Source organism: Coffea eugenioides, chromosome 1 (assembly GCF_003713205.1).
Source record: "Coffea eugenioides isolate CCC68of chromosome 1, Ceug_1.0, whole genome shotgun sequence".
Taxonomy (NCBI): domain Eukaryota; kingdom Viridiplantae; phylum Streptophyta; class Magnoliopsida; order Gentianales; family Rubiaceae; genus Coffea; species Coffea eugenioides.
In genome coordinates, this window is record NC_040035.1 from 45,192,699 (window position 1) to 45,205,984 (window position 13,286).

At 38.6% G+C, this 13,286-nt stretch overlaps 3 protein-coding genes across 3 annotated transcripts; 1 reads left to right on the plus strand and 2 right to left on the minus strand.

Moving 5' to 3' along the window:
• The first annotated feature begins 690 nt into the window (after positions 1-690).
• LOC113752353 (dol-P-Man:Man(5)GlcNAc(2)-PP-Dol alpha-1,3-mannosyltransferase-like) lies at positions 691-4,759 on the plus strand. The gene is made up of 13 exons (XM_027296473.1): positions 691-966; positions 1,055-1,089; positions 1,217-1,354; positions 1,582-1,650; positions 1,975-2,132; positions 2,236-2,302; positions 2,401-2,454; positions 2,673-2,761; positions 3,084-3,200; positions 3,568-3,680; positions 3,815-3,893; positions 4,275-4,331; positions 4,434-4,759. Exons 1-13 carry the CDS (start codon positions 816-818, stop codon positions 4,612-4,614), a joined length of 1,308 nt encoding a protein of 435 aa, XP_027152274.1. The 5' UTR covers positions 691-815; the 3' UTR covers positions 4,615-4,759.
• Positions 4,760-5,687: 928 nt separating this feature from the next.
• LOC113773557 (rapid alkalinization factor-like) lies at positions 5,688-6,050 on the minus strand. The gene has a single exon (XM_027318197.1). The coding sequence runs from the start codon at positions 6,048-6,050 to the stop codon at positions 5,688-5,690; it is 363 nt and encodes a 120-aa protein (XP_027173998.1).
• Positions 6,051-8,834: 2,784 nt separating this feature from the next.
• On the minus strand, positions 8,835-13,281 carry LOC113780052 (protein LOW PSII ACCUMULATION 1, chloroplastic). The gene is made up of 9 exons (XM_027325876.1): positions 12,831-13,281; positions 12,194-12,297; positions 11,700-11,835; positions 11,320-11,551; positions 11,047-11,204; positions 10,751-10,939; positions 10,209-10,309; positions 9,873-9,969; positions 8,835-9,211 (listed from the first exon to the last, which is right to left on the minus strand). Exons 1-9 carry the CDS (start codon positions 13,167-13,169, stop codon positions 9,137-9,139), a joined length of 1,431 nt encoding a protein of 476 aa, XP_027181677.1. The 5' UTR covers positions 13,170-13,281; the 3' UTR covers positions 8,835-9,136.
• Positions 13,282-13,286: the final 5 nt, after the last annotated feature.

Here is a 13,286-nt window from a genome sequence, read left to right on the forward strand (position 1 = left end):
TCAAATAAAGAATGATGCGTCAGTAAAGATATAAAAAAATAAATAAAAATTCTCTTTTTTTTAATATTAAAATTATACACTTTTTAAAAATGACAAATATTTTATGGGACGAAGAAAATATTACGTTTTGATGGGCTAACTCTAGAATGATTTGAAATTGAAGGAATAATTGTATTGTTCGAATGTGACTAGATGTACTCATATATGGATGCTCATTTATGTATATACCACACTCATACAAGCATAAAATCATGGAAGTTGGGAATTGAGGTTAGATGAAATCGAACGCCTATTTCTTTCTTTCTTTTATTTTTTTTAAAAGAAAAAAAAAAGAGAACAAAAACACATGTAAGCATTAGGAAAGGTAAAGAAGATTCACTGTTTATTATTACCTTGACCTGATGAAAAATTAGATTTAGCTGGGAAAAAAAGAGCAAAATGGTCATTTGGAAGTATGATCATTGACCAACAGTAACTTTTTCTTTCACACAAAAAAGAAGGGGGGAAAAAAAAAAAGAAGGAAGAGGTGGAGTAGAGGGAGCGAGCGAGGGAGAGAGAGAGAGATTTGACACACTCATCTACAAAACGACGACGCAGGCAAACAGGCGTTTTCCACGCAGAAGACGCAACTCAAAATACGCCTTTAGTCCAAACTTAACGAAAGCGTGCCACGGACGCAGAGACCCAGACAGGTGACTACTGATAGGGCTGCCGGACGCCGTCGAACCGTTTGAGCTTAAAAAAAAAACCTACCCAATTTAGCAGGCGAAGAAATAAAATAAAAAAAAAAAACGCTCGCTGACAGAGGCAACCCAATGGCGCTCCGATCGCCCCCTAAATCCAAGGCCATACAAAAACCCGTTTCGACGTTCCAGAAACTCCTCAAAAACCCGCAAGTACCTTTTGCGTTGGCTTTGCTCTTCGCCGATGCCATCCTGGTCGGACTCATTATCGCCTATGTTCCCTGTAAATACCAATTATCTCTGCTATCTTTACTTTTATTTTGAGCAGTAGATTTAGTAATGGAGTGGGTTTTCTTTTTGCAAATTTCCAGATACGAAGATCGATTGGGACGCCTACATGTCACAGGTGGGTGGACCTGTGACTTCTATGGACTCCATTCTTACTCAGAATGATGTGATCATTTTACTTCCTGACCTTCAATTCATGTTTATTTTCGTTAAATACGCATGTGCACATTTTTCATGGGGAGCAGGTCACTGGGTTTCTTGAAGGAGAGAGAGATTATGGAAACTTGAAAGGGGACACTGGCCCTCTGGTTTATCCTGCGGGCTTTCTTTACATATATTCTGCCCTCCAACATGTTACCCGCGGTCAGGTTTATCCTGCTCAGGTATCACTTCTACCTTATTCTTAGCTGTCTTGATACTGAAACTTGTTAGTTTTAGCTGCTTTTCGGTATGATTGCCGTGAAGTCAGTGAATTTGCTGTTACTAATTTCTAGTACAAGTAAGCTCCGGAACCGGAAGTACTATCACATCCAATTATCTCATGTCTTTTATGTGTTGATTGTCTTCTACTTCAAAGTCTTACCGATTTTGCTCTTCCATGTCAGTGCAGATTCTCTTTGGTCTTCTCTACATTGTGAATCTTGCAATCGTGTTGTCCATCTACGTGAAGACCAGCGTGGTATGATAACAAAATCCTTTCGATTGCTGAAATTTATGGATAGTGTGCCCACAATTTCAAAAAACATGAACGCTCTCCTAATGCACGTGCCTGATGGAAATTTTAAGATGTGCATCATAAAATGGCTTAGGAATCCAACGGAACCAATATATTCTGTAAGGGACTGTGATATCTGTAAACAGACATCTAGAATGTAAAGATTGATGCTTATCAGCTGAACTTTGCTAATGTTGCAGTTCATGGCTTTCTTTTCATTTGTTTTGCCTGATCTTCACATTCGTGGTCAACGTTCTCATTATTTATTCAAATGCAATGCTGCTGCAGGTCCCTTGGTGGGCACTTTCCCTACTCGCTTTGTCTAAGAGGGTTCATTCTATCTTTGTACTTCGCTTATTCAATGACTGTTTTGCCACGACTTTCCTTCATGCTGCTTTGTTTTTCCTACTCAAACAAAAGTGGCATCTAGGTCTGATTATTTTCAGGTAGAGTTCACAGGCTTCTTTCTTGGTGGTTTGTGCAAGTGTTTCCTTATACATTAAGTACTTCTTCGTTAAGATGGGCACGATTCTGTTCTTGTTAGTACAGCGCAGCTGTTTCTGTAAAGATGAATGTGCTTCTTTATGCTCCTGCTTTGTTAATCCTCATGTTGCAGGTATACTCTGTTTGGCCATGTTTATTGAAAGTTTGGATCTGGTGAAAGCATTTGTAGAGCACATTTTTATTGCTGCTTTTGTTAAACTTAAAATGCAGGCTATGGATGTTTTTGGAGTAATATCTGCTTTAGCAGGTGCAGCATTAGTACAGGTGCTTATTGTTAAACTATGTTTACCTGGATATACAAGATGTAGTCGAATGTTCTTTAAATTTATATGGCTAGAAAAGATCATTTAGATATTTATTCATCTGTTAATCGTTTTCCATGTTAGGTGAGTTGGATTTTGACTTCAATCAATTAAACATGGAGGTCTCTCCAGCTGAAATCTGCATATGCTTCTGCTTTTCACTGAGAGATGGTTCTGCAGATACTCTTGGGGCTCCCATTTTTATTAACGCATCCAGTTGCATATCTTTCAAAAGCTTTTAACCTGGGACGTGTCTTCATCCACTTCTGGTAATTTTTTCAAATTCATGAAATTCATCAAAAAGGAGGGAAGTAGCATGCCCTTATTCCTAATGTTTGCTGAGATTAATCTTATTTTCTATGTGTTATATTTAGCTTGGCCTTTCACACAATTAAGAAAGCATTTGTTTTTTGTGATGGCCATGTATCTAGGTTCTAAATAATTGTTTATTTCATGGGTTTGTGTTTGTGAAGTTTTATTTTGTTATTTTCTCTCATCTTGCTGGCATTCATAGAATGCTGAATACAAGTTCTCTTTGACTTGGTCTACTAATAGAATGTTGATTGGAAACTAACTATGTCTTTGTCACAGGTCTGTTAATTTCAAATTCGTTCCTGAACCAACATTTATATCAAGAGAATTTGCTGTTGCTCTGCTGGTTGCTCATCTTGGTTTGCTTACTGTTTTTGCCCATTATAGATGGTGCAGGTGAGTACGGTTCTTGTAAATTTGCCTTTACTGTTAATAGATCCGTAGGCACGCATTGAAGGATATCTTTGGCCAGTACTTTTGAATTCTCTTGTCCAGTATAATGAAAACCAAATAAGCTTGCCTGTGCTTTATGAAGAGAGAGTGGGGAAAAGGCATTGAGCCCTTATTGTTTTCTTATCATTTACCTTTTAGAAAGTAACATAGTGAGGGAAGGGTTGGGATGACCCTCTTTTGACTCTTGGGGAAGTCAGCATAGCTTGTGAAAGGAGTGCTTCCACTGTTCAGATAGAAGTCGTTTTTGTGGAATAGATGTTTGCAGGCTTTTAACTTGAAGATGTGGCCTCATTTATTTTTGTTTCTTCAGGCATGAAGGAGGATTGCCTTCTCTCTTGCGGCTAAAAATTGCTGAGCTAAGTTCTTTTTCAATGACAAGTTTTTACTGTACTAGTTCAACAACGAAACTTCTCAGAACAGAGTGTAAGTGAAGCTCCATGTATTTGTCCTCCTTTTTTCTCTTTTAACTTTTGTCTCCTCTAGGACGCTCGTCCCTGTTCTCCTTTTAGACTTTCAAGTTCTACAATGCTTGTATAACTTTTTGTATTCCCGTTCAGATATTGCGACTACTATGTTTGTTGGGAACTTCATTGGCATTGTATGTGCACGTTCTTTGCATTATCAATTCTATTCCTGGTGAGTTCTACATGGTTTTTTGTTTCTTCTCTTCTGCATTTTGTGAAAGGAGGAGTCAATAAACAGTAGGTTGTAGACTGCTAGTTGCCATGCCCTGCAGCACTGAAGATGGAGTGCTGGGTTGACCAACCCCTTCCAGTTAACCTCTAGTTTGCCAGTTTTAGGTTGTATTTATCCTCTACATGAGTTTTGGTTACCTTCCCTGATAGGTTGCCTTAGCTATGAACTTAATGGATTACTGCATCTTTTAATGCACTTGGGTGTTCATTAGTGCTTCAAAATATATTAATCATGTGGTGCTATTTTAGAAATGATTTGTTCAGCTTCAGTTGCGCAGGTATGTAAGTAATGTTTAACAGCGAGAGGTGTTTTCTGGCGCAGGTACTTTTATAGCTTGCCCTATCTGTTGTGGAAAACCCCGTTTCCCACATTGCTGCGGTATGGTTCATCTTGGGTGGCGAAAACTCTTTTCTTTTTTTTTTTCCCGAGTTATGTGGTTACCTATCATGGATTTGATGACAAAAATCTTTTCTTCTGCAGTTTAACTTTGTTTGTGGTGGTAGAGTTGTGCTGGAACGTGTATCCTTCCAATGTTTATTCATCTCTGTTGCTTTTGGTAGTCCACTTAGTTGTGTTAGGGGGGCTCTGGACTGCTTCACCTGGAAATCCATATGCTGATGATCCAAATAGTAGATTGACAACCAAAAAGAAACAACCATGAGGCTCGGGGGACTTTTTCCTGCTTGTTCGGAATTTTGTAATCTTGGATGATACTCCTCCATAGAACAACAAATGGAAGAGAAGTCTTCGTTTTTTGAGACTCCATGAACGAGTTGATTTGCGTTAATGAGATAATAGTTTTTTTTTTTTGGGGTAAAAAACAAAAAATCCCCTTGTAATAAATCTAATATACAGAATAGTCTCCCGTGTTTCAAAACGTACAAAACGACATCTCATGCTTTAAACTAAATTGTAAAGGGGACGGAATCTGTTAACATTAATAGAAATGATTTATTGAAATATAATAAATATTTTTTTATAGCTACTTTTTAACAAATATAACCGACAAGCTCGTGGGTTACTGATTTAAGTTGATTACAACAATACTCGAACTGCACTTGGGAAACAAAGAAATTAGTAATGGCGTAAATTTGGGGCCAATGCACTGCCGTATTTAAGTGTTAACAAGGGAAAACTCATGTGCCTAGGAACTCTCAAAAAGAGGAGCTACTACTACTAGTATTTGTGAGAAGAAAAGCCAGATGGTGCCGGCAAATATAATAGTTATCAACTGGTGAGCTCTTTCGGTTTTGTGTATTTCTACAGCAAAGATACCGGAACTGAATTTGGAATGAAAGGCCTTTGGTTTCCCGATCCTGGGAAATGGAACGGTAGCAGCAAAATTCCAATGCAGACAAAATAATTTTTCTGGGAATGCAAAAAAAAAGAACTGCAGGTTTGCTTTTCTGGCAAATCAGCAATTGGCGTAGTCGCATTTTTATTAAATTTTTTTTTTTCTGAAAGAAAGAGAAGAATCTTATGGAGAAACATTATTGAAACAAAGACCCTACCTTGCGCTTGCAGGAATATTGAAGGAGGACCGATTATTAATTACTACTCTATCATACATACTCTAGTAAACATTAAACAACATATAGTAAGTAAGAGCATTCAATATTTCATTCACACACACACGTAAAAAGCAGTAGTAACTACTACAACGAATAATGGTGCTGCTCCGTACTTAAAATACGGAAGAGAGATAGAGAAGCGAAGAAAAAAAGAAGAGGCTTTTTAACTCCGGCAACGAGTAATGGCGCTGCAACCGCGGGTGTAGGGGTTTGCTTCAGCACCAGGCTGGCAGTTGTAGTAGGAAGAACCCCGGCGAGAGCATGGAACGGTGTTCCTCTGCAGAGCACCGTAGCTTATGTAATTTCTGGTCGCTAATATGCGCCGGTTGATCTCCGAATCCATGCTGAGTTCGCCGCTGCCCAAGCACTCTGCTATTGAACCGCGGCAGCTGGCTGCTGCTTTCATCGGCATCCAAGTATTCAACTCTTGGTGGTCCAAGCCGGCTGAGATCGGCCGACCTGAAACGATGATAAATACTATGCAACTGTACAAGAGCAGGTGATCGGACGGAGAGTTTTTCGCCATCAAACTGCTAAACAGGTAAAAGTTGGCAGGGTTACTTCTTCTTCTTCCGACGGGCTAGTTGAACGACTCTCCTTTCTTTCTTTCTTTTTTTTTTTGGAATTTTTTTGAACTCCGAAGCGAAAGAATGCCAAGGCAGCGCTATTTATAGTTATATGCCTTTCGAATTTGAATAGTGAGACAGCGAGAGCTGCAGTTGTTTCCAAATAATTAAAATAAAATAATTAAAAAATTAATTAGGACCAATTAAGGCATACACACACACACACACTTTGGCTTCAAGGCCTTTCAATATTGGAGAATAAGAAAATATATGAAACCAGTAAACGTTTCATGTTGAAGATTTTCCAGGTGAATTAAGAAGTTTGTACCCTTTAATTCTCAACGTCCAATTGTCAAATAATAATAATAATGCTTATGCTATCGGAGAGTTTCTTTCGTTTAAATCACAAATTAATTGCCAAGCAAGTGACCCATCCAGGTATACACGACAGACAAAAAGTTCATTTTAGCTCAATGCCCTTCACAATAATATGTTTGCCCTTCATCATCTACTAGTGTAGTGTAGTAGTATTCTTGTTTCCATGCAACTGACTTGAATCAAATAAATTCTCCCTTTCTCTCATTTGTTGTCCTTTTGCCTGAAGCTGGCAAATGGGCTGCTAGCACCTTTCCTTTTTTTTTTTTTTTCTTGAAACAACCAGAATACATACTACATATGATGGAAGACGCTTTCATTGTAGGAAAATGGATTGTAGGAAAAGAAAAACAGAAATTAAGGCCAAAATTAAACATGCACCCATTCATTTTCCTAAACATTAATTACAGAGAGAGTGGTCTTTTTTTTAAGATTTTCATAAGATGTTGAATTACGGGTACATTGGTAAGAGACCACAACGCAAAAGGCAAGATTGGGTTTGCACAACAACCTTCACCTGTTTAGTTGTCCTAATCTAACACCCAAATTATTCAAAATTATTTTTACCAGACCTAACCCCCAAAAAAACAAGAAAGTATGAGTATCCTTCAAGCGCGTCTTCATTGCTGTCGCGAACCCTGAGCTTTGATCTTGTCAAAACCTACCATGGAAAATGATGCCAACTGCTAAAAAATTACCGCTACTACTGAACAATCTCACTAATTAGCTAGGATTGCTTGCTACTTAAATACAAACGGGACGGGACACCATCCCTTTGTGTTCGGAGTAATTAATTTCAACGTGGAAGAAAATTTCAACGTGATTTTTAGGTACTAATGCATTTCGTCAAATCCCGTGCGGATATTTCGCTGGAAAATTTGCAAGCACTATCAATCAGGGTCACGTCACTAGATGATATATTCATTTCATCGGTCAAATAATTTTTTCAGCTACTACTCGACTCGTGCGTACCAACGAAGCTGCCACCACGCCAGTCCTGTTTCGATTCTTCAAATTGAGTTTGACTTGGGTCAAACTTCTCTTTCAAGATGTAAAATCACATTAATTGAGAGAGCAAAATAAAAACCACAAGATTGTCCTTTGTTCGTTGGTTCTTCAGTCTTCTCCCTGGTCCTTTCCTACCTCGGCTGCAGTAACCTATATATATGTGTGTGTGTGTGTGTGTGTGTGTGTGTGTTATTTTCTTGGTTCTTCCAATTCTCACAGCAGGCTTCTGGTTTTCTCGATGAAGGTTGGCGTTGGAGTTGGGCTGAACTTTTTAACACCAGAAATGACCAGTCTGAACAGGCATTATTGCCTCTCCATCCAGCTGTGTATAGTTCTGCCCCTCCCCGACCTTTCTCAACCACTCATTTATGAAATCGCAATGCTGCGGGCATTGTAATGGAGATTTCCTTCGATTCATTAAGGAATCTAAAATCCCAGTTTCCAGCAATACCTTTTGATATCCTTCTACCAAAGCCAATTCAAATCCATTTAGGGTCTGTTTGGTTGGAAGTAAAATGTTTTCCTTGGGAAAATATTTTCCGTGAAAGTAATTTTCCATGAAAATCATTTCCCTTTCATCATTTTCAGGTGTTTGGTTAGCTTATTGAAAATATTTTTTTACTTCATTTTTCTGGTGTTTGTTTAACTTTTGAAATATTTTCACTTTTATCTCTATCTTTACTTTCTACACATTATAACTACATACTTCTTCCCATGCAAAATAAGAAAATTTATCTCATTATTTAACTTTAAAAAATCTTGGAGAAATGTATATATGAATAAAAAATATCTCCTTAAGCAATCAACAAATTGCTGGCCATTTAGTGTCAAATATCAATCACATGCAATGCTTATTGTGACATATATCTTGCACTCTCACTGTTGAAAGTTTCTCTAAAAAAGAATGTTCCTATTATACATAATTAATTACTAGCATAGGATGAGCAGGATGAGATTTTTTTTTTATTTTGAATATACTAGGGGGAGGGTTGGGTTGGGTTGGGTGGTACGGGGGAAGGAGTGTAAGGAAGAGGTCTTGGGTTCGAATCCTCCTATTTACACTAAAAAAAAAAAAGAACATACCACAAGATGTTTTCAGTAAGTTTGGAACATACTACAGGCGGGATGCATGCATTTCGAAAAACAACTTCAGTAAGTTTGGAAGGGAAGTTGTTTTCCATAAAATGAGTGAAAATATTTTACATAGGAAAATGTTTTCAGTAACTTTTGTGTAACCAAACACGGGAAATTAGGAAAATATTTTCCTGGAAAACATTTTCACCCGAAACAAACGGACCCTTATATTTTCTTCTTTTCCCAGATGATCGTGATCGAGAATCAAGATCCAAAGAGAAAATATATGCATTCACAAACACAGGCCTCGCAGCTTTAAGCAAATAATCAGAATGCCATCAATTTACAAATAAAAATTACATCCACGAAAAGACAAATTACGACATTTGAACAAGAATAGAGAAGCATTTCATCTCAAGAGTAGAATCCTCAGAAACAAAGATTACATAAAATGCCACAAGGGGAAACTTTGCAAGACAACAACAGCAACAGCAATACCCTTCTATGTAAACAACTTGTAAATAAAAGAACCAACTTCTATATCTTACAAGTGTCGTCCAATCTGCATCAACCGTCGAAGCAATCAATGTTATCTTTCTAGCTTGCTTAACAATGCATCCATTTCTGGCAACTCCTTCACAATTTGTTGCCAGTCAGGCATACCCTGAAAATGAAAGATCATTTCTAATACATTCACGTAAAACTGGGGGGGAGGGGTTTAGAAACTGGATTTTCCTCAATAATAGCCACCAGAGGATACACTTGGTTATCAGATCATCCAAAGGTGACATGCAAAAGATGGCATAAAAAATACCAACCATCCATAGAATATTACAACTGCTATAATGGATTTTCATATTATGTAGCATTTCAATGTGACCAAGCAAGCCAAATGAGTGCACATAATTTTCAAATGGAACATTACCTAGAGCGTGCTTTCCACTACACACCTAGTATTGGCATTCAATGGGCAAGTAAACATTTAGGAGGAGGAAAAAAGTGTCTTCCTTCTTTCGGTTGCATGTGGGTGTTTTATTTTTGGTTGGGGGAGGGAGCATTACCACTGAACTGACCATCCATTCCATGTTAAATTGTGCGATTCCACACCCCCCCCCCCCTCTCAACAACACCAACAAAAAAAAAAAAAAACAAAACAAGAGTGGAAAAAGAACATTACCCAATCTAGTACTATTCCAATTAGAGGTTAAGGGAGAAAAGGGAACCTCATCTAACTAGTGATCCAGGGAGCAAAAAGAGAGAGAAAATTAAGAAATTAACAAGAAGAAAATGATGAGAAAAGTAATTTTCTGGCAATGAGTAATTACCCTTCCTGATCTGCGGACACGGCCATCTAGACGAAGTATAATGTAGACATCTTCACCAGGAGTAACAACTTCTGACTTCTGTTGATCCTTAATCCACCTGAACAAGAGGAAAACAAAAGGCAAACAGAAATGACTACTTGAAAGTAACAGTAACCTAAGAAACCTGCATACCTCTTTACAATATTATTTATCTATTAAAATGAAAGAAAAAGTTTAGAGGTTCTTTATCCATGTAAAGATGGGCTATGGCCTTAGAGAGAGAGAGAAAAGATGAGCTATGTAAAACACAGAGTTCTTCGAAGATGGAAGCTAAGCATGTTAGAAGAACAAAATGACCTTTCCCACTCCACAGGTGATACTGGCTCTGCCTTGAATCTAATCTCTGCCTTCAATTTTGATTTGGTAACTACTGATTGAGCTCGCTTGTCAAAATCTTCCTGCATTGTTCCAAGAAGCATTATCCAGGAAAAAGAAAGCTAATAATACTGAAAACTTACTCATAATCAACTTGGTGATGTAAGTCTCCACTGAAACCAACTCCAACCAAGTGTTGATTTAAATATTTAGTACCCCAACTGGTTTATGCTACTCTACGAAGGGTAATACGAACTCCAAAGAGCCAAACATCATGAGATAAAGGTATATGCACAGTGGTAGAACAAGGATTTTAGACCTGGGGAAGGTAAGCTGTAGAAGTTTAAAATATGTAGGGATAAAGCATTGGGAGGGCTGAGGGTGGAGAGGGGTAGTTGTTTGGTCCATCAGGCATGGATAGACAGGGAGGGGATGGGACACAAAGGTCGACAAAAAATACACAAAGTAGAACACTCTCAGTAGGGGAAAAAAGTGTCAATATCAACAAAAACATTTTTACGAACCCCTAATGATGGAAGAGAAGCGGCAGCTTTTGGAGAAAGACCGAAGCCTTTCTTTTCTGCTGGTTTGTCACTATTCTGACCCCAAATAACAGGAACCAGAAGAACACCTCTCCTAAGGAGCTCAGTCCGGCATCTTTCGGCTTTCTGGAGTGCTAAGGAGACTGTTTCCTTGTTCCCAGCCAAAATAACCTACAAGTGGACTATGCTTCCTATTAGGAACATTAGATGGGATACTGTGACCCTACCAAGAGCAATATTCGGGAGAATTTAGTTAGATTTTTATTTAACTGACTTACAGGCCTGACAGTGTCTCGTAACTGAACGAGTTCAACAACCCTGTTAGTTGAAAGGCGCAAAGGTAGCCTTGAGAGGGTTTCATCACGAGATATTTGTGCAAGCTGTTCCTCCTCTTTCTTATTGTCCCAGAGAAACAAAGCCACAAGAACAATGATACCTGTAAGTTGCTGATACAAAAGCTGAATCATTTATGAAGCACATTTTTATTCTCAAAAGATTAAATAATCACACCAAATGCACACATCACCAAGAAAACCAAGATTTTGGCTTACCGCCAATATTTATTGCAGCATTTCCTGCAGTCTCCCAAATATCAGGAGCTCCATCACCACCTTTAATTGATCGGTATAGTCTGGGTATTGTAAAAAACATTGATATTCCAGCAGCAGCAGTAAGCGCCACATAAAAGAATCTCCGAACACCACGGAAAGGTGCTTGGACCTCACTGATAAGTTTAAGGTCTCTCCGAAAACTGTACCCTATATCTTCCCCGCCTAGCCTAGCCTGCATAATTAAATCACAACATGCAACTTTGAATTACATCTCATAACTTGAAGAAACTTAATAAATGCTGTTAACCAACATAGTACAAACTTTAAGATCCACATCAACACCCAGAATAGACAAATAACACTCAGGATGAGATACAAACCTCTTCTTGCAACTCTTTAAATTCAGGCAATGCTCTGAAAGAGGCCAAGTCTGGGTCATTCAGAATTGTGCCAAACTTGAGGTCATATTCCTTCAAAGCTGTACGCAAGCAGTCAGCAGCTTTCTTTCCTTCCCCTCTTGCATAGAAAAGTAAACAGCATTATCAGATTCCTCAATCTAGATTCACAATGTTAAAAGCCACCACGAGGATGTACAGTCCTTGTCTCAAAGGGAAATGCAAAATAAATAGCAAATACAACAAAAAAGGGTTGAACTAGGTAAACAAATTACAGCATGAGAACATCATGCAGTGGAACTCCCAAAGATCAAATATTTCAAGGACGATATGTTAGGTAGAATGCAAACTAAAAGACAAAGGCATTATGTCGAAGATCAAATTATGGCGTCCTAAGCTCTTTCTTTGTAAGACGTAAGCATCATCTAAAACTAAAGATGGGACAGGAATAGAAAAGGAAAATTTCTGAAATTTCGTACCTGTAAGCATGACAGCAGGCTTTGTTATAAAACGCAGCTTGAGCCTCAATTGGATTAGGATCCAGAGTAAGGGCAGTTTCAAACTGCGACAGAGCATCTTTAACCTAATGATAAACGAGTGCCAATCCAATAAGAATACAAACTTCACACAATGTTGACGCTATTATTGTTCCGGGTTTTACGAACTGCAATTTTAGTATCTTCGACTAGAATGTGGGGGAGATATGATCCCAGCAAGACATTTTTTCCCAGCTAATATGATGACCACATGAATGCAATTATCGCAATAACCAATCAAAATCTTGAGACACTGACTTTTTGGTTCTCAGCGATTAGTGGATGCTGATTTCCCCCATAAACAAGGCAAGTAGGAGTGGGACGTGTTCTTCCTTCCATTGCATTTACATATATAGGGGTAGGGTAGCTCATAGTCTGGAGTCTGGACGCCAGTACTAAAAAATGTAAGAGAACTACCCAGAAGTATCAGCTAGTACAAGAAATTACCTTTAGTAGTACAAACACAGAACAAAGGACATGCATAATTACTGCAAGATTCAATTGCGTCCTACTGCTACTACCAGTGCTAAAATTAGCAATAATCCGAGAAAGAAAGACAGAAAAGAATACAGATAAATACCCGTCCTTTGGAGAAGAGGGAGAGTCCCAAGTTGATGCAAGACTCAGCAGTGGGTGGTGTAGTCACTTCCGGCGATGAAGAAGAAGAAGAAGAAGACGACGACGGAGAAGAGAGGCATACGAGTGAAGAAGAAGAGTGAGCTGTGTCTGTAGACTCAGATAAAGTCCGAGTCCAAAAGGGCCTTCTTGCTGAGTTGGGGAGGGGAATCCATGTCCGTACCCTTGTTACTGACGAGGATGATGATGCAGGAGAAACGGGACAATGACGATGGAGGGCAAGACTTGCCACCACAGCCATAAAAGACGACCACTCCCAGCTCGAAGTTATGTGTTTATCCATACACCAGTTCGGTTTTTGTTGGAACTCCTCATCGCACGACGTCGTTTGGTTGCCTATCTTTGCACAACGATGTCGTAGTGGTTGTCTGTCAGTAAAACGTTTCGTTTCATTGTCCCC

Coding starts and splice junctions, on each gene's coding strand:
- LOC113752353 (XM_027296473.1), top strand. CDS start 816: ATGGCGCTCCGATCGCCCCCTAAATCCAAGGCCATACAAAAACCCGTT. Junction 3,681..3,814: donor GAAACTTCTCAGAACAGAGT/GTAAGTGAAGCT, acceptor ATTCCCGTTCAG/ATATTGCGACTACTATGTTT. Junction 4,332..4,433: donor CCGTTTCCCACATTGCTGCG/GTATGGTTCATC, acceptor TTTCTTCTGCAG/TTTAACTTTGTTTGTGGTGG.
- LOC113773557 (XM_027318197.1), bottom strand. CDS start 6,050: ATGGCGAAAAACTCTCCGTCCGATCACCTGCTCTTGTACAGTTGCATA.
- LOC113780052 (XM_027325876.1), bottom strand. CDS start 13,169: ATGGATAAACACATAACTTCGAGCTGGGAGTGGTCGTCTTTTATGGCT. Junction 10,310..10,750: donor CTTCTCTTCCATCATTAGGG/GTTCGTAAAAAT, acceptor GGAACAATGCAG/GAAGATTTTGACAAGCGAGC. Junction 9,970..10,208: donor TCACCTGTGGAGTGGGAAAG/GTCATTTTGTTC, acceptor CCTCTTGTTCAG/GTGGATTAAGGATCAACAGA.